Source organism: Pithys albifrons, chromosome 23 (genome assembly GCF_047495875.1).
Source record: "Pithys albifrons albifrons isolate INPA30051 chromosome 23, PitAlb_v1, whole genome shotgun sequence".
Lineage (NCBI taxonomy): Eukaryota > Metazoa > Chordata > Aves > Passeriformes > Thamnophilidae > Pithys > Pithys albifrons.
This window is the reverse complement of record NC_092480.1, coordinates 700,611-720,548: the sequence shown is the minus strand read 5'-3', so window position 1 is coordinate 720,548 and position 19,938 is coordinate 700,611. Positions and strand designations below refer to the sequence as shown.

General features: G+C 52.8%; 1 protein-coding gene across 1 annotated transcript in view; it reads left to right on the top strand.

Annotated features, from left to right (window-relative positions):
- The window catches only part of GRIK4 (glutamate ionotropic receptor kainate type subunit 4), a 173,745-nt gene that overhangs the window by 110,130 nt on the left and 43,677 nt on the right, over positions 1–19,938 (top strand). The window contains exons 4-7 of the mRNA XM_071576151.1: positions 3,062–3,159; positions 5,505–5,670; positions 10,630–10,808; positions 13,776–13,829. Of these exons, the coding sequence (XP_071432252.1) occupies positions 3,062–3,159; positions 5,505–5,670; positions 10,630–10,808; positions 13,776–13,829 (497 nt within the window). The remainder of the gene's footprint in view (positions 1–3,061; positions 3,160–5,504; positions 5,671–10,629; positions 10,809–13,775; positions 13,830–19,938) is intronic.

Here is a 19,938-nt window from a genome sequence, read left to right as displayed (position 1 = left end):
CTGCCACTGCAGATCCTCTGAGATGTTCTGCAATCATGGCAATGCTGAGATAATTGCACACCTTCCCTGCTCATCTATTCCTAATTAGAGGCAGGAGTGTTCCCTCCTGCTGCTGGAACCCTCAGCTGAGGGGGGTGTGCAGGGAGGGGTTGCTGCCCTGTGACCTGCCCCGTGGCTGATGCTCTCCCTGCAGAGCTCTCAGCCCTGCTCTGGGCAGGGGGGACCATGGAGATGTTTCTCAGGTGCCCTGGGAGCCCAGGAGGGACTCTCTGACCGTGTTTGAGGGATGTACAGACACACAGAATGGGAGAGTTCCTCACCTGTGGTGCTTTTGCATGTTCAGAACATGAGCAGGGATTTCTGCCTTCAAAGCTTGTCTTGCTGTGTCCTGAGGGCCCAGAGCTGCTCTTCATTTCAGAGACACTCGTGGAGACTGTTGAACTCAGCCCTTTGTTGCTGCTGGGCAGCACAGCCCTGCTGGTACAGAGGAGGGGCACCGGTCATGGCACACACACCTGGCCAGGGGTGCCCAGTGGGACCCACAACCCATCTCAGGATAAAGAGGTTCTTAACGTGATGCCACTTCAATGCCCAGCACTTCCTGAGATCCTGAATTCTGAACAACAGAAGAATGGGAAACAAACTGAGCCAGAAGTCAGCAGCATCAGAACTGTGTCCTGCACAGCACACACCCCTTCTGTGGCACCAGGTGGGGAAGGAGGAGGAGATTTGGGTGGCAGGGGCCATGCCAGTGTCTGTGCTTGTAGTTTCTGTGATTATCAGGGATGGATTTTTGGCACAGGACCAGCATTTCTACAGCTCTGCAAGTCCTTTTCTGAACCTTCCATGCCTGTGGCTGAGCCTTTCCTCCCTGTGGGCACCAACAGCACCAGGTAATGCTCTGAACTAGGAAGTGTGTTTGGATTACATGAGAAACTTCCCAAATGTGGTCAAAACCTTTGCCTCAGGCACCTCCACTTTGTTTTCATTCATTTCCCCTAATTTTAGTGGATGTTTCCCCCTGGTAGTGATAACCAGGTCTTTTTCTTCCGACAGTTGTTGCAACTCTGTTGCTATGGCTACTTAACCCGCTTTTTGTTCTCACTGCCAGGGATGAGAAGGAAAACACTCACCAGACTTTCCCCTCTGTGCACCACAAAATTGTCCCCAGGAATGTTGCACTAATGACCTGTGGATAAAGGAGGGGACTTGGAGCAGCTCCTTCCTCCCTGCTGCTGAATTGCAGAGCACTGAAGGGTTTGCTGCAGCTGAGAAGGGCTGCTGAGGCAGCAGGAGAGCTCCTCAAATTGCTGGGGCTCTTCTTTAAAAGCATCTTCAGAAGAGGTGCAAGTGCCTGTAAATTTTTAAGCACAGAGGAAAAGCAAGCACTGGATTCCTTTGAAGATGGCACAGAAAAAATATCCCTGGCTCTGTAGGAGATGGAGATGTTGGAGGGTGAGAGAGAGAGCACAGAAGGAAGGAAAACCCAAGAGGAGATGTTTGCATTTCATCAGCACTTGGTGTAAGAAGTCAGAGCAATCAGTGTGTGGAGGGACTGGGGAGGATTTGGAGTTCTGCATTCAAAAGAGAAGTAAAACCAATTCCCCAAAGTGACAAACTAATTCAGATTTTGGCCTCGTATTCCAGTTGTGAGTCTGGGGAGACTTAACAAGTCTGAGGGCAGAGATCAGAGAATTATAGAATGGTTTGGGTTGGAAGGAACCTTAAAGCTCATCCAGTTCCACCCCCTGCCCTGGGCAGAGACACCTTCCAGTGGCCCAGGTTGCTCAGAGCTCCACCCAACTGGCCTTGGACACTTCCAGGGATGGGGCAGGCACAGCTTGTCTGGCCAGCCTTGATTAGCTGGAAACAGGCTGTAGATGTTCACTTGGCAAACTCTACACTCAACCCCAAGGCTCACTGCTCTAAAACCACCCCAAGGATGGGGCTCTCTGTAGGCTCTCATTTCATCTCCAGCCTTGACTTAAAGACTTGAAGTTGATAAAACCATGCTCTGATCTTTAGTCCAGCAGTTTTGATGATGAAATTCCCTTTACTACAAAAAATATGTTCAGATTTGAATTTTCCCAGCTCCTTTTCCAGCTGATGAGTCTGGATAGTTCTTAAGAACCATCACAAGAGCTTGTCTGAAGGGTGAGCCAGGGACCTGTGGGGAGGGGGCAGGTTTGGTACCAGAGAGGCACTGCCTTTAAAATCCCAGTTTTGTGATGTTGTGGTTTAATTTCTACATATGAAAATGTTGTAAGCCAGAGCTGGGAGGTGGTTTTGGTGCCTCCTCTCTCCTCTGCCATACTCTGTTCCTTCAGGAAGACTCCAGTGGAGCAAACGTGGCTTTCCTGTCTGGGGAGAAGGGAGCTGAGTGTTGGGGCTGCTGGGGCAGGTCTGGCATTGCAGGAGGAGCCGTGGCCAGTACATGTTCCCATGAGCTTTTCAGAGCCCAGAATTGAGGCACGAGGGGCTCTCACCTTCTGTTCAGGCTCTGCCTGCACAAGCTGCTCTGGGGGAGCATTTCTGGGTGGGTGGTGGGATGGCAGCAGGAGGTGACACCAGCTGGGCTCCTCCTTGGAGTGCAATTCAGCCAAATTCGTGCTGGGAATTAAAAGGACAAAAGGTTGCATTTTAACCCCTGGAAGCTCAAGGGAAGAGATTTAACTTCTTCAGTTTGTCAGGGGTTTTTAATTGTTCTGCTAACCTTGGTCCATGGAGCCAGAAGATTAACTACAACTGAAGTTCAGTTCAGGTTTTATCCTGGGAGACAAAACCAGAAAGGGAGAGCCCCCAGTTGTGAGGCACAGCTGAGGATGGTGGGGCATTGGGAAGGGGTTGGTGGGATTTTAGGAGGCTGGGAAAGATGGAGAGTGTCCCAGATGGTCCCAGTGCTTCAGGTGGAATGGAGGGATTTGGGCAGGCAGTTGGCAGAGTGTGTTGCATGAAGGAGATGATGGTGTGATGTCCTGAGTGCAGCAGGTGCTGTGGCTGGGACTGTGCTGCAAACTGAGCATGAAGTCTAATGCCTGTTCCCTCTTTCTGGTGCCCACAGTGTGCCAGATCCTCCCCAAAGGAGTGGTGGGAGTCCTGGGACCTTCCTCAAGCCCAGCCTCGAGCTCTATAATCAGCAATATCTGTGGGGAGAAAGAGGTGAGTGGAAAAGTTTCATTCTGGAGCGAGTTAATGTACCTGAACTGACTTGGCCCCGATGCCCCCGTGCCTGGTGGGTGCCCAGGGCTGGGGGGGAATGTGGCAGCCCTGACATCCCTGCAATTCCCAGCCAAAGCTCCTGGTGAGACCCAACTTTGAGCACACCCTTGGAGAGCTTTATGTTTGCTGCTGTTCCATCAATGCAAACCCTGTTTATCTGTGTCCAGACTGTGCTTGATTTAATATTTCCTAAGCCTTGGACCATCTTGCACTGATCTGACTCTGCACACGGGAAAAGAAATCAAGTTCTCCTCTCACAGTTCATCCCTTTAAGGCCAGATAACATCTCCCAGCCACTCAGTGGGCTCTCTCTGGAGCCACCCCCCAGGAGGGCACAGAACTGAGCACTGTAAATAATTTGTGTTAACAAATGAGTGCTGTTGGTTGTTCCTGGAGAATCAGAAGTGTTGAAGAGATGGAAGGGATCTTTCAGCCCTGATGCTCTGGGCTGCAGCAGGATGGGGCTCCTGGGGGTATTTTGTAGTGCTTTGTCCTGTTTCATGTCCTGGCCAAGTGCTCCAGCCCAGGCAAAGGCAGCTCTGAGGAACACACTGCAAGTGCTTTCCCCCTGAAATTCAGGTTCAGTCTGAGTCTCTGATCCCTCTTTTTTTTCAGAAATGAAAGGTGAGTGCCAGTGCACTTCTAAGGTATTTGATTCTCATGCTTGATCTTGGCTGCCCTCCTAGTGATGTAAACCTGCAGCAAGTCCCTGTGATTTATATCAGAGAAGCATCAGCTGGTGCCACTGTGTTAAAGGTGGTGCAGTGCCCAGGCAGAGCCCCTGTGCTGCCAGCCATCCATCAGGCACAGGGAACAGTGTCCCCATGTCACCACCAAGCACCAGATGGTGGAGGGACCTGCCTGATGTTCACAGAGCCTGTGGTGAGCCTGGGGATGGACCTGTCTCTGCTGTGCTACCCTGTGGACCAAAGATCATCTCCCCTCCTGTCCAGAACAGGGTGTTGCACTGGGGCAGAGCCTTGGAGAGGAGAGGAGGACTCCAGGGCTGAAGGCAGGGGCTGGCCCAGGGCTGAGAGCAGCTCTGGGTGGCGGTGGCTGCTCTCCCCTTCTCTGGCAGGTGCAAGTCTCAGGCTTGTCCTGGCTCCTGGAGCCATCAGGATGCTGGAGCTGCTCCGGTTCCAGGAGTTCCCCTTTCCCTCCCTGCCTGTCCCTGCTGGCACAGCCCGGGCTGAGGCTGCTGCCTGAAATCAAGGCAGATAGCAGCTTAGTGTCTTTTAACTTTCCTTTTGCCAAGCAAACAGCTCATGCTGTCAATAAAACAGCCATCACAAGCTACTAAGAGGCTTTCCCAAGAGGAGAGAGGTGGGAGGCACAGGCTGATGGCTTCGGGAAGGGCTGATAATGGAGGGAAAGAGGACCTGACACTGTGCTAACGAAGCTGCACCAGATGTTTCCCTTTCTCTGGCTTCTGTTTCTTCCAAATTATTCACTCAGCAAAAGGACAATATTCCCTCTCCTTATCTGGATGAACCTGCAGTGCCTGAGTTGATCTGCCTGCCCACCCATTCCCTGTGCAGGGACCTGCAGGGTGTGCCTGGGATGGAGCCCTTCCCAAACCCCTGGGAAGCAGCAGCGTCCCCTCCTCCTCCTCCTCCTGCTCTGGGTGTTAATGGCAATGCAGCGTGGTCAGGACACGGAGCCAGTCCCTGGGAGTTTGCCCATGGTGTGCCCACCTGTCACCTCACTGCTGGTGGAAAGTGCCCAAGCTGCAGGTGGGGCATCTGTCCCCAGCCCTGGCAGCGCAGGGGCATCGTGCCCTTCCCTAATGCCTGCTGGCACATGGCCCCAGCAGGCAGAGCTGCCTCTGCAGCCTTCTGTCCATGCAGGACCCAGCAAAGGGCTCCAGCCCTGCCCCTGTGGGTCCCTGCCAGCCTGCAAAGCACCCTCTCTGTGCCCAGGCAGCCAGCCCAGGGGGAAGTTTGGGCCCCACTACAATTAGTGCCCGAGCTAATGAGGTTGAACTCATCCAGAAGGTTTCCTGTGCTGTAATCACAGCCCCTGATGCCTTTCTCTGAGTGGCTCAGCAAGACTTTTCCTGATCCACTTGTTCCCGTGGCTCCTCGTTGTTGTGGTAATTATTTTCTCTGCTGTGGCACAAAGCCCACCCCCCTCTCCTGACTCCAGTGCTGCTGCTGCAGTTTGATTGGGATGTTTGCTCTGTGCCTGCTGTGCAGTTCACACCGAGGGCCCTTTACCGTAGATTTACTTGTTTTTATTTCCATTTCCTCTTTAATTGTATTTTCTTTCCTCCCCTCCCCACTGAGGTTCCTCACTTCAAAGTGGCCCCCGAGGAGTTCCTGAAGCTGCAGCTCCAGCGCTTCACCACCCTCAACCTGCACCCCAGCAACACCGACATCAGCGTGGCCGTGGCAGGAATCCTCAACTTCTTCAACTGCACCACTGCCTGCCTCATCTGTGCCAAGGCTGAGTGTAAGTCACTGCCAGCCTGGCCCGGGCTGCCCTCCTTGGCCATCTCCTTTGTTGGGTTTGGTGCCTGTTGGAGGAGATCCCACAGCACCCTGGGGGGACCTCACTGCTGCCTCTCAGGTCTTCACCTCCGTGCAGACACTTGGTCAGAGCAGGTTCTTCACTCCAGAGCAGGTTCTCCCCCCTGTTGCCCCGTGGAGGTGTTTGTGAGAGGAGGAAAGGGGATGGGAAGAGACTTGCCTGCCTTCTGTTTGACAATCTGACGAGTGTTTTGCTTCCACAGATGGGGTTTTGAATGTAAAAAGGAAAAAAAAAGGCTTAGGCTTTTTTCTGGAGATTATTTTAGGCAAGTAAAGCTTTTTGAAATATCTCCCCCAAACTCATGTGCAGTTTCTGGCCTAAAAGCAGGATTTGATTAATAGCCAATACACTGCATATCCTCATGGGCTCTGCAGCCAAACATCTGCTGGTGATGGTGCATCTGGATCTGCAGCTTTCCCCTCAGCAGGACCATGTTCTTCTCTGCAGGACTCCTGGTGTGGCAGGAGCAGCTCTGCATGCCAGTGGGGACAGGAAGGTGGGTCCTGTGCTTTCTGAGCCCACTGGGCAGTGCCAAACAGCCACAACAATTCTGCTTTTCTGCCCTTTAACCAGATCCATCAGCACTGGAGTCTGACACACAAACAAGCCCAGAGGGGGGGCTTTGAAAAGGCACCAGTGAGAGCTCTGGGGATACTGGTTTCTGACTGGGCCAGGTGTGAAGGAAGGGCAGCATCGTTCCCTGGCAGCCCTGGGCAGACTTCACTTCACCCCACCAGCTGTGCCAGTGATGCAGTGCTGTGGCAGAGCCTGCACAGGAACAGGAGTGTCTTTACCTTTCCTTTTTGCTTCTCCTGCCCTGAGGAGACCAAATACTCAGCTGGTGTGAGTCAGTAAATTACCTTATGTGAGATTTACCCCAGGAAAGGACCTGACTCGAAATGATGCAATTAAAATCATGCAAATGCACTGCTGCATTACTTCCAGCCCTGGAATTTTTCATTGTCTACCTTAACCTTAAGCAGAAAGGGAAGCAAAGATAATTAGGTTTTCTCAGCTGCCGTGCAGGGGGCTCGGAGCCCTCGTGCTGCCCCAGGCACAGGGCACACACCAGCCCTGCCCTCCTGCCCAGCCCTGTGCCAAGGCAGGCAGGTGCCTCCCGTTGGGATTAATGTGATTAATGTGATTCTTCATTTAACTGGATCAAACCCAATAACACTCTTTTACTCGGAGTGATCCAATTTGTTTTAGCCCTGGCTAACTCACTATTTAGGCTGTGCTGCAGAACCTGCAGACCCCTGGGCAGCAGTGGGATGGTGCCCTGCATGGATCCTGCTCTTTGTGCCCAGGAAGGACCTGAGCTGAGCTTGGCTCAAAGCCCAACATGCTCTGACTGTCACAGAACACAGACAAGGCATAATCAAACTTCATGTGGGAGCACAAACCCTCATTTTCCCTTAGGACATGCACTGCTCCTTAAGTCCTTAAGCAACTAACCCGAGGCATTCCAGCTTTTGGAAGGTTCCCTTGAGGCAGTTGGGGAGGCTCATGAGCTGTGTGCTCATCAGGGGGGAAACGTTCTGAGGGATGTGTTTATTTAGGTCCCAGGAGGGAAAAGTTGTAGCTGTTCTGGTTTAAGTCCAAGGCTTGTGATGGGCCCCTGGGCCCTCCCCTGTCACACTCCTGCTGTCTCTGGAAGGAGCCACAGCCTCCTCTGGGGACTGACTGTAATTGGCCTTGGCAGAGGCAGAAAATGCCCCTCAGAGTCAATGAACTCGAGCCAGCCTAAGTGTAGTGCCATGGTGAATAGAACGAGATGAAGTGACTCAGTTTGGTGAATAGAATGAGGTTCTGTGTCTCAGTTTGTCTGTGGTGTGGAATAATTTTCTAGTTTGTGAGGTGCCCTGAGGTCCCAGTGTGGAAGGTCTGCTGTGATTCCACAGAAACCTGAACCCCAGAAGGCAAATGGAGGATGCACAGACTCCATAGGGGTTCCTGTATCAGTCTGATTGTCAGAGAGGAGGCAAGAACAGCCACTGCTTGGGCAGGGAGAGCAGGCACTGAGATCCAAGGCCTTGTGCACGTGCTGGGATCCTCAGGGAGATGTTTAAAGCTGTGGGGTTGGGTGTGAGAGCGAGGTTGGGTGATGGGAATCACCATTCTCTTCCCAACCATCAGGGGCTGCAGCCACAAGCAGAACTGCTGCTGCTCTGGGCCTTCAGCAGCAGAGCCTCCCAGGCAGGAGGAATAACCAGGGATGTGGCACTTCATGGAAGGCAGGTCCTGCCTTTCCTGGTTCCCAGGAGCAGCTCCTGTGCCCAGAGCTTGGGGCTGGGCTGCCCCTGCAGCTCCCAGGGTTTGTGTGAGGAAAAGCAAACCAAGCAAGGTCAGGACCTGCCACTGGGCAGTTTGAGGCACTGGCCAGCTCAGGGCTGGTCCCACAGGGCTGTCCCAGCAGCTGGTCCTGCTGCAGCCTCTCTGTACACCGTGGTCCTCCCTTTAGTACTTCAAAGCTGCCAGGAGGAGTCTCCAAGCCCTCACTCGTGTTCACATCCCTCTGAAGTGCCAGTCTGGCAGCAGCAGCAGCATCTCCACTCCTCTGCTCATCAAACAAAGGGGGATCTCTTCAGATAACAGAGACTTCCCTGCACACAGCAAGAGGAACTGCAGGCAGGGGCTTGATGAGGCTCCAGGTAGGATCTGACGTGCTGGAAATGAAAATTTCCTCCAGGCAGAGGAGGACATCAAATGATTGCACTTTTCCCCCCCTGGTCCCATTTCCTCCTCTCTGTGCTTGATGTGCCTTTGAAAAATACTCCTCAGTTTCACAGCAGCAGGTTTGGCTGGGACAAGCTGTAAGTAAACTTGCTAATCTCAGGACTGTAACTTGCAGCAACCCATCTGGTCCTTTGCAATGTGGAATTAGGTGAAAATAAACCATTCCACAGCCTCGAGGATCACATGGAAAGTTTAGGTAAAATTTACTGTTCACTTGGGCTGGCACACAAAAAAACCTCAGAGGAGTTCCATGTGTGCTGTGAGCAGAGTGAATTCACTGGCCAGTGAGGAAGACAAAGATGGTGTGATCCAGAGAAGTCCTGGGTTTGTAGTCCCTTGTAGTTCCCACCTGTACCCAGAGAAAAGCTGAGGCAAGAGCATTGTAAGGAGCTCAGAGCAAACTTAATGTGCTCAAAGAGTCTCACTGTGAGAGAGAGGCTCCTCTTCTTGGATGTGCCCCTTTTGCTGCACTGCTTTGTTACCTTTGTGAAGTGCTGGAGTCCTTGAAAGCAGAGCTCTAACACTGAGCACATCCTGTTGTGTGGTTCATGGCCCTTGCCCTGCTGCAGAATGAGGGGGTTTGTGCAGTCAGAAGGGAGGCAGGTGAAGAGCAGAGCTCGGAGTTGGGGCTGGGTTTGCCTCTGCCACTGGGATGTGAGAGTTCTGTTCTTTCCCCTTTCCTCCTCCTTTAGGGTTTGTCTCTGCAGGGCTGGGAATGTGGCTGTGCCTGCTGTCTGTGCCTGGTCAGTGATTACATCTGGTGCTCCCTCTGGTCAATCAAACTTGACAGGAGGTTATTTTTTGATGAAACTCAGCAGCTGGGCAGAAGAGACAGACTCTCAAATCTGCTGTCTTGACTAAGAAAAGCTGCAGCAGGAGCTTTGACATCTTAGACTTCAAGGCAGCTGTGCTGAAAGGAGCCCTTGCCGTGACCCACCTGCGGGGGAACCCCAGTCAGAAGTGCCAAAGAGGCAGGAGAGCACAGGTCAGGGAGTCAGGAATCATCCATGTGGCTGTTCACCAACAGTTTTGTCTCCAGCTCCCACCTGAGGGGAGAGCCCAGTCCTGCAGACTGTGTGGGGAGGGAGGAGTGGCCATTCCTGACCCCTTTCCATGGTTTATCCCATCCAGATGCTGCCCAGGGGGCTGCACAATGCTGGGCACTCAGAGGGCTCAGGGTGGGCACAGAGAGTCAGAGAGGCATCTGGCAGGGCAGCCTGTGGAGAGGAGAAGGGCCGTGACGTGGAGGTGGAAGGTGGGTCTCCAGAGACCTTGTCCAGCCATGGAGCTGCTGGATTGCAAACACTGTCCTACTTTAAAACTCTCTTAATTCCTCCACAAAGCACCAAATGTGCTGGTTGGTTGGTTGGTGTTATTGACTTCTGTGTTGCTCTGCAAACCCCCAGTCTGCAGGTAATTCTGCCCCCTGCCAGGACCAGACTCACAGTTTTTGTCACAATTTTTTTATGTAGAATTAATGTTGTCTTTTTGCAGTCTGACTCTCAGCAGAGCTTTGCATCCCTTGGAACACAGCAGAGTGCTCCAGGAGCTCCCAAATGGATCAAGTTGTGCCCTGTAGGACACTTAGTGTGGGAGCTGGAAGTGCAAAGGTTGAGGAGGAGGAATAATCCTCCAGTAACCAGAACAATCCCACAGGCAGGGAGGAAACACAATTTGTCTGCACTCTGAGGTCCTGAGCAAATTTGAATCAACAATCTTATCTCTTGCCAAGAGGACTTTGAGGCCACTTCCTTTTTCTGGAGAACATTTCCCTTTCCCTGCTGGGCCAAGCAGAGAGGTCTCTTTTTCCTGGAGAACAGCTGGGGCAGCTCCATCATTTCCCATTCCCTGCTGGGCCAAGCAGAGAGGTCTCTTTTTCCTGCAGAACAGCTGGGGCAGCTCCATCATTTCCCATTCCCTGCTGGGCCAAGCAGAGAGGTCTCTTTTTCCTGGAGAACAGCTGGGGTAGCTCCATCACTTCCCATTCCCTGCTGGGCCAAGCACTGAGCCCCAAATCCTTCCCTCTGCAGCACACAGAGCTGCAGGGCTGCATCCTGATGGGCATGGCTGTGGACCATGGCAGAAGAGCTTCTGGAACCAAGCAGAACCTTTGAGGGTGTCTGTTGTTTTCTCTTTCCTTTGAAGGCCTTTTGAACCTGGAGAAGCTGCTCCGGCAGTTCCTCATCTCCAAGGACACGCTCTCGGTGCGGATGCTGGATGACAGCAGGGATCCCACCCCTCTGCTGAAGGAGATCAGGGATGACAAGACAGCCACCATCATTGTCCACGCCAACGCTTCCATGTCCCACACCATCCTGCAGAAGGTGAGAGTCCAGCCCTGGGCCAGCTGGGGGCGCTGCAGCTGCCCCGGGCCATGTGCAGCACAGGGTGTGTGATAGTGGAGTGTGGAAATGCCTGAAATGGGCTCTGCTGGGAGGGGAATTGCCCTTCTGATGGAATTTATGGGGAAAATACTTTGCTCTCTCTTTGCAGGACTCTTATTCGTGGGAGTGATGGTTTAATTGCTCTGAGCTGGTGGCTTTGCTTTCCCCAAGTGGTGTGTGCTGGTGGCTCCTGTTGCCATCAAACAGCCTTGAAGGGCTGCTCAGCTCTCTAAAATAAGCCCATCAGTGCACCAGGGCCTCCCTGTTTCCCTCCCATTATGTTTCTAACTTTTTGCTGCCTTTTTTTAATTGTCTTATTAACCGAGATTTTATTTTAATCGTGTTTATTTTTAAATGGTCTCTTGCTGCAGTTTTTAGCATTTGTTTTGATAGTCTGCCTCGAAATTGAGCAGTGGCTCCAGATGGAGTCTGAAGTTGGGGAGAGTTCCCACATCCTGGGAGGTACAGGCAGCACATTCCTGAGTGGAGGCAGGATCCAAGCAGTGGGATCCCCTTGGCTCTTGGTGCAGGCATTGCACACAGTGGCCTGGCTGCTTTGTCATGGAGTTAGTCATACAGAGGCCTTGGCTGTGTCAGATTCATCCTTGATGACAGCCAGAAGGGAAGTGTTTATTATTCCCCACCTCCCCAAAGATTTTTATTCCACTGCATGTCATTTTTCATTTTTAAACAGACAGTTTGGGGGATTTTTTGGGTCCCTCTATGCAGGGAGATTTTCTGTGTGATTTTCCTTCCCTTTTTCCCCTCTGGTCCCTGTTGCTGCCTGGCTGCTGAGGACTGTCCCCCTCCTCTGTTGCTATAGTGACTTCCCACAGGCACACAGAGATCTCTCCAGGCACACACAGTCTCCCTGCCCAGCTCCAGCATCCTTCTGCCACCACTGATAAAGATGTCAGCCATTCCCACCATTCGTCTGGAAAAGACTAATTCCATCTTCCCAGCTAGGAGATTGTAGCAGTGGAAGGCAATAAATAATGAGGTTATGATCTGGCAACTTCCTGCATCTTGGGAGGCTGAGAAGTCTTTTCCTTACAGAGGTGGGAGCAGATCTGGAGTCAGGTGGGGATGAACAAGCAGGTGCATCCTTGTCCCTCTCACAGGTTGCCAACAGCAAGAGAAGTGTAGGTTGGTTTGGAAAGGTCAGATTTGTCTCAGGAGACCAGCCTGGCATGGCACAATGAGAGAAGCTGCAGTTTCTCATCTCCTGCCCTCCCCATATGTGCTGGAGACACATGGCTGCTCTGGAGTGCCAGCCTGCCCAGCTCCCACCTGGCAGGTGAATGGATGGCAGCGCCGTGCCCGGCCCCGCTTTGCTGCTCCCTTGGATCTGCTGCCCTTGAAACCAGGCACAATGACTTCAAAGTGGGTCAGAGGGAGAGCTGCCATTCTCTCTGTCCCCAGCACGGGAAGAGGGAGGGAATCTGCTGCCAGGTTTTACTGTGAGGGGTTTCACAATGAGGCAGCTGTTGGCACCTCCTCTGAGCTGGGTGCTCTTCTCATCAGGTGACTTTGCTGTGTCTGTTCTGCCTCCTGTGCAAGGGACAGGCTGACAATGTGCAGCCAAAGGGCTGGACACAGCCAGGCCTAAGCCCCCAGTGTGGGGGTGGCCTCAGAACTGCACAGGAACAGGTAAAGAACTGGCAGGAATAGGGAGAGGTGCAGTCTGAGGCACCTCTTGGTATCCTTCCTTTGCTCACTTTCTGTTTTCACAGCTTCTGGGGCAGATGGAAGGGCACTCACACCAGGAGGTACTGCCTTTGGTCCTTCCCTCCTTGTCTCCTGCTCCTCTTTGTGGTCTGGAGTGATGGGAAAACCTCTTTGCCAAGGCCTGGATGCCTGACTTGAGAGTAGCTGTGCTTGGCAGTGAAACACAGGATTCCAGGAGGATCTGCAGATTAATGCCCCACTTTCCTGAGCATCTGTTCCCTCAACCAACTCCTTTTTTAGTGAGAATTTTGGAAAAGGACTTCAGTGGTCTGTTCTGTGATGTCTAGAAGAGATCATCTCCATGGGAACTTCTGTGCCCCCTCTGCATCCCTATATAATTTTACCCTTTTCTTCTACCTCTTTGCCATCACAACCCTTTCCAAATTCTGGAGAGCAGGCTGAGTTACTGGGTTTCATTTATGCTTGTTAATCTGTGGGGCTGGAGCCCAAAAGGGAAAACCACCAGTGGCTTGACTGTCCTTTTCCTGTAACTCCAAACAGCTTTTCCTGCCTTGCTCTTTGCATCTGTTTCTGTGGTGGGAGAGACAAGCCTGGAGCTCTCGGCTGCTCTTTTCCCTCATTATGTTCCCAAATATGTTGGAACAAAGCAGCATCCACCCACAGAGCAGCAAAGCTCAGCAAGCCTTGCTTTCCTCCAAACACCCCACGGAACTCCTCATCCCAAGGGCTTCTGGAGAACCTTGGGCTGGGGCTCCAGGACCCACCTCACCTTCTGGGGTCTGTGTGGACCATTAGGGTCTGTTGGATGTTCAAAAGCTGTTCTGCTGAGGGTTCAGAAGCTTCTGCTTCCAGTGGGCATCTTGTCCTTGGCTGCAGACACCCACAGGATGGAGCCACGTGCAGAAATGCCCAAATTCCCTCTTGCTCCATGCCATGGAGGGAGCAGGAATGCTGCCAGGGCTCTGCAGCTTGGGCAGGGCTGGGGCATTTCTCTGTGCCAGGCAGCCCCTGTGCTGAGGGGAAACCTCAGGTAGGCTCAGTCCTGCAGAAAAATTGCTTCCCCAGCCTTTAATTTCGCAGGTCAGATTGTGTTGCCTGTGCCACCCTCCCTCCTGTGCTGGCACCGGCCGATAAGGAGGAGGCAGCGGAGGCTGAGCCTCGGAGAGGAGATCACAGATTGTCGGGCTCGGCTCTAATCGCCTTTGCTCTCCTTCACAGGCAGCTGAGCTGGGAATGGCGTCTGCCTATTACACCTATATCTTCACTAATCTGGTAAGACTCTGCTCTCAGCTCTCCCCTGGGCCTGGGGAGTCACGTTAATGGGAGCTGATCCCCCTGAGCCACGGGAGCCTCGGGGAGAGCCACGTGCTGGGGAGAGGGAAGGGAAGGGAAGGAGGGGAGTCCTCCTGCAGAGCTGAGCATCACTCAGGGGAAGGCTTGCCCGGGGCTCAGGGAGGTGAAAGCCGACAGGCAGCACTGCTTGGTCCAGTGTGGGATTTGTAGACATCGTGACTGTGGTGCAATGAGGTGAGCAGGTCTTTGGGAAGCTCCAAACGATGGATGGTTCCTGATTCATGAGGATACTGGAGCTGTCACCCCCTGACCCCATCCCCTGTGCTGGGAAAAGACCAGGCTGCCCTGGGATGAGCATCCAGAGGGCATCACAGTCCTGTGCTGTCCTGCTGGGTGTCTGGGAGCTGCTCTGTAGGACAAAGGGAGGAGATGCCATGAATGCTGAGGGCAGGGCTGGGTGTATCTCCTGCGTGGTTGCCCCTGGAGGTTTGGCTTTATTGAGACTAATAACATTGATGGATCGTGTGGTGAAATCCCAGAGCACTGTGCTAAACAAGGAGTGATGGGCTTAGGCAGCAGCAGAGGAAACCCAAAATAAACAGCAGAGAAACTTCTCTTGCTGCAGCAGCTGCCACGTGGTGTGAGGGAAAGGCTTCCAGGAGAGCAGAGACCTGATCTCAGTGCTGGTGTGGGGCTGGTGGAAACCTGAGTGCAGCAGGATGGGCTGAAGGACTGAGTGGAGGTGCCTCCCAACCCCAAATAATACTCATATTCTCTAATTTCTATTAATATTTATGCCAGGGTGTGTGTGTGCCAGGAAAGCCGAGAGCTGAATCACGCTTTGTGTTTGGGTGGGAGACAGACGGGAACGGATGGAGCCAAACGTGTAGGCAGGAGAGTGGAGTGGAGAGGAGGGGAAGGAGGGAAGTGGAGGGGTTGAAAAGCCAAGAGAGCAACTGGGGCAGAGAATGGAGAAGGGGATAGGGAAAGGAGATGTCAGAAAATGAAAAAAAAATAACTAGAAAAAGCCACAAGGTTCCTGCCTGAACTACCAGGATTGTGGTTCCTGCTCAGTGTTCCATCCTTGCTCCATGTCAGCCCAGCAAGAACAAGCCCCACTGCTCCTGTTCATCCCCATGGAATGGAGCAGCACTGGGCAGGGAGGGTAAAGGCAGGGGTGTGCCAGGAGGGGGTCAGGCAGTGATGAGACTGGGGTTGTGATTCCCCCATCCTGTGCCAGCCCCGAGCCAGTGTCACTGTGCTGCTGGCAGGGACAGTGCTGTCCCCATCCCATCCTGTGCCAGCCCCACAGTGTCACTGTGCTGCTGGCAGGGCTGGCAGGGACAGTGCTGTCCCCATCCCATCCTGTGCCAGCCCCACAGTGTCACTGTGCTGCTGACAGGGACAGTGCTGTCCCCATCCCATCCTGCCCACAGTGCCAGCCCCACAGTGTCACTGTGCTGCTGGCAGGGGCAGTGCTGTCTCCATCCCATCCTGCCCACAGTGCCAGCCCCACAGTGTCACTGTGCTGCTGGCAGGGCTGGGTAGGGGCAGTGCTCTCCCCATCCCATCCTGTGCCAGCCCCACAGTGTCACTGTGCTGCTGGCAGGGACAGTGCTGTCCCCATCCCATCCTGTGCCAGCCCCACAGTGTCACTGTGCTGCTGGCAGGGACAGTGCTGTCCCCATCCCATCCTGCCCACAGTGCCAGCCCCACAGTGTCACTGTGCTGCTGGCAGGGCTGGCAGGGGCAGTGCTGTCCCCATCCCATCCTGTGCCAGCCCCACAGTGTCACTGTGCTGCTGACAGGGACAGTGCTGTCCCCATCCCATCCTGCCCAGAGTGCCAGCCCCACAGTGTCACTGTGCTGCTGGCAGGGCTGGCAGGGGCAGTGCTCTCCCCATCCCATCCTGTGCCAGCCCCACAGTGTCACTGTGCTGCTGGCAGGGCTGGCAGGGGCAGTGCTCTCCCCATCCCATCCTGTGCCAGCCCCACAGTGTCACTGTGCTGCTGGCAGGGTTGACAGGGACAGTGCTGTCCCCATCCCATCCTGCCCACAGTGCCAGGCCACTCCAGCCAGTTCCCACTCACAGTGAGTAATTTGCCTGTTGCAAATGGTCCCAAGGACTGTTTCTCCTTCCCCTTGCTCTCCCCAGTCCCGGCAGTCGCCGTCCCACAGACCGTGCACGTAGCCAGGGATTCTATTTGCACATCACCAGCACAGCAGAGTCTGTTCACAGATAACAGAAATAACTACAAAAATTGAGCTCCCCACCTCCACCCCCAGACTAGTTGTGAGCATTGGGTGTGATTAAGCATTTGCTGGAGGTGAAATTTGTCTTTGAAACCCATTCATCTCGTGTAATGCCGTTCTGGCAGGTGAGAAAGAAACGAGTTTGTTGCCATTCACTCTCACAAGGCATTAATGTGTTTACCCAGCTTATTTTACCACTTTGTCCAAAAGACCAGCCCTTAGCAGGACTAACTGGATTTTTGGCAGGGACCATTACAGAAAGGTGACATCAGACAAAACCTGGGCAGATGGAAGAGATGTTTAAGGAAATTAGTAATATTTAAATGGGGATTGGAGATGGGAGTGAGCAATTTAGACTCATAAATCTGGAGGGATTATCAAGCTCCTAATGAACCCTCTGAGGTTTTGCAATCACTGCCTAATAGAGAAGATGAAATCATAGTGAGCTGCTGTCAAGGGGAGCAAGCAAAAAGATGGCTTTAAATGGGGGGCCAGCCATCAGAAGGGGAATAGACAGTCTGTGCAGCACTGAGCTGCTTGGAGATGGCAAAATATTCCAGGCAAAAAAAAGAGGAGAAAATAGGATAAAATGCTGAATTAAACACCTGCCCTGCAGCAGCAGAGGGGAATTCTGTTTCTGTCTTTTAGCATTAATTTTATTTAATAAGCACATCGCAGCCGACAGCTCTGGTGTCTCAGCTCCGCTCTCTGTTAGATGGAGGGAAGTTGTGGTGGCTCCCCATGTGCCAGGGGACAGATTTGGGCCTGATGGCCCCTCTGTGCCAGCCTGGGGGCTGCAGATATGGCAGCAATGCCAGCCTAGCCTGGGGCAGGGATGGCAGGAGCAGTGAGGAGGTCCCGGCCCCCAGTGCCTTTCCAGCAGAGCCAAGGAGAGCAGCCTGATGTGAAAATATCCACAGGCTCATTTACTGCGTGTAAATTCATTATCAGGCTCCTTCAGCAGCTCAAGGGACCCTTTCTGGCAGCAGCAGAAGCTCAACAGATTCTCCAGGAGTGCTAATGAAACTCAGAGAGCAGAGCAGGTCTGGGGCATTTTCCTTCCCCACATCCATCATCTGTGTCTGGGGTACCCGAGGCAGCACCCCCTGCCCTCCACCCCCTGGCACAAAATGCCCACCTGATCCAGGTTTCTTCCAGGCATCTCCACACAGTGACGAACTGCCTTGCTCTGAGAGCTGCCCATCTGGGAAGGGATTTCCTGATGAGGTGCTGAGATGAGCTCAGAGGTCCTTGTTGTCCTTTTCCTGCTCCCTGGCAGGGCCCAGGTTGGCTGGGGATCCACAGACCTCATGGCCTTGTTAAGGAGTAATGGTGTGCATAATAATAATAATAATAATAATAATAATAATAATAATAATAATGCTAGTGCAGAAATAGACCATTGCAAACAGCCTGCTGTGCATTGAAGAAGATGTTCCTTCCAGCCCTGGAAATCCCTGAAATCAGCAGCACAGAGTAGGAGGGGTGTTGGATGCCTCCAAAATCCCATGCTACAATTAATTCTTTTAGCTTGTTAATTCTATGTAGCTTGTTGGGTTTGTCTTTTTTTTTCCTCCTCTCTGTTTGCCTTTTTTTTTAATAGCATATGGACCTCAGGCTGGGTTTACACTTCAAAACATTTATCAAGGAGATTAGATGGAAATAATTGAAACAATTAAAATTATTACTGTAAGAAGGAAGGTGTAGAGGAGTTTTACTGGTGCTGTAAGTCAGGCCAGTCACTGGGTGCAGTTTTGTTCCCCGACAATATTGTGTGCAGGTGTTGTGGCTGATAAAACAGCTGCTGTGTTCAATTCCCAGAGTCCAGATAAATCAGTTTGGGGCTTTTTTGGTTCGTTTCCTGTTGTTTCTTCTTTGTTTAGTGATTTATAAAGAGATGTTCATATAGGATGAGGCGTTCAAAGCTGGATTGTGGCTCTGGAGCTGGAGGGGAAATGAGTGTCAACCTTTCAGTGGCAGGTTGTCATCTCAGTGACATCCCTTGGCAGGAGGGAGGGGTGGAAAGCAAAGCAGAGGGGGCAGTGAGCTACAAATTAGTGTTTGATTAGTCCTGCTTTGTGAAATTACCTTCTTTTGGTGAAATAACTTTCTGGGTCTGGGTCTGGGTCTGTGCCATGAGCCCCACATGGGGTTTGACCTCCCCGCCCAGGGCTGGGCACCCTCCCTGCCTCTGCCCAGGGCTGGGCACCCTCCCTGCCCCTGCCCCTCCCCAGGGCTGGGCACCCTCCCTACCCCTGCCCAGCCCCTCCCTGCCCCTGCCCAGGGCTGGGCACCCTCCCTGCCCCTGCCCCTCCCCAGGGCTGGGCACCCTCCCTGCCCCTGCCCAGCCCCTCCCTACCCCTCCCCAGGGCTGGGCACCCTCCCTGTCCCTGCCCAGCCCCTCCCTACCCCTCCCCAGGGCTGGGCACCCTCCCTGCCCCTGCCCAGCCCCTCCCTGTCCCTGCCCAACCCCTCCCTACCCCTGGCCAGGGCTGGGCACTCTCCCTACCCCTGCCCAACCCCTCCCTACCCCTGCCCAGGGCTGGGCACCCTCCCTGCCCCTGCCTAGGGCTGGGCACCCTCTTTACCCCTGCCCAGCCCCTCCCTGCCCCTGCCCAGGGCTGGGCACCCCCTCTGCCCCTGCCCAGGTGAGGAAGGCACACACTTGTTATCCTTTGACAAATGCTCCCTTGCAGCCTTGCTGGTTCCCAGCAGCTGATGCAAACTGCTTTGTAGGGCCCAGATCATTCCCTGGATTTATGGTTCATATTTTCAGTGGCATGTGGTAGCAGGGCAAACAAATCAGGTTTTTGCAAGGCTGCCAAAGCAATTTCTCCTCATTCTGGTTAGCATGAGAAAAGGGGGATTTAGACAAAGCAATAACTGCACTTGCCTGTGCTTTGCTGCCTGTGCTGTCTGAGCTTGTGTGAGTGTTCTGTGCTGTTCAGAGTCCACCCTGGGCTTGATTCCCAGTTGTTCAGTAAATGATTCTCTCAGATACACCCCAAGGCCTCTGATGTGAGAGCAAACTTCTCTCCTTCCCTCTGCCCTCGTGCTGTCTTGTCCTATTTGGCTTTCAGACTTCCTACCCCTCATTTTCCAAGAGCTGTGTTTTCTCAGGTCCCAACATCAGCACTTGACCTCCTTCCTCCCTGAGGGTTTGTTGCTCTCCAAACCTCGGGCTCCCTGCAGGGAAGTTGAACTCAATTGCTTTCACTAAGGATGTATTTTCCTAAAGTGCTCTTGTTTGAAGAACAGCCTCCAAAATTTAATAGTTCTCCCTGCATGAGGAGGTTAAAGACCCATCCTTATATGGCACATGATGCTTTTGTGATGTGCCAACTGTGTAAGAACAATCAAATTTGATGTATATATATTTATGTCTGGTTCCCTAAATTGTCCCTGAGATCACAGTTTCTCTTTCACTACATGAATGGCCAAGGAACGTTGCCTTGAGTAGATCTACCACTTCCACTTTCCTGCTCAAAAGGCCACAATTTGTTGCAGTGATGACTTTTTTTGCTTCCAGAGGAATTGATTTTTACATGTGGCCCATTATAAACTTATTGACTCTGTCAATAGTTTATAAATAAATTGAGCCTTTCAAGAAAGCCATAAAGCACTTAACATAATATTGTCCACTTGAGTAAATAAATAAATGTGTTCTTGGAGCTCTGGAATGATTAACAGAGTTGGCAGCTCAGCTCTGAGGGCAGCAGGATCCACAGAGGCAAAGGCAGGGATTTTCTCCACATCTGACAGAGGAGATTTGGTGATCTTGGGGTAGAAATTGGTCACTGGGGTCACAGCGTGAAGAACTGCCCATTGCAGGGTC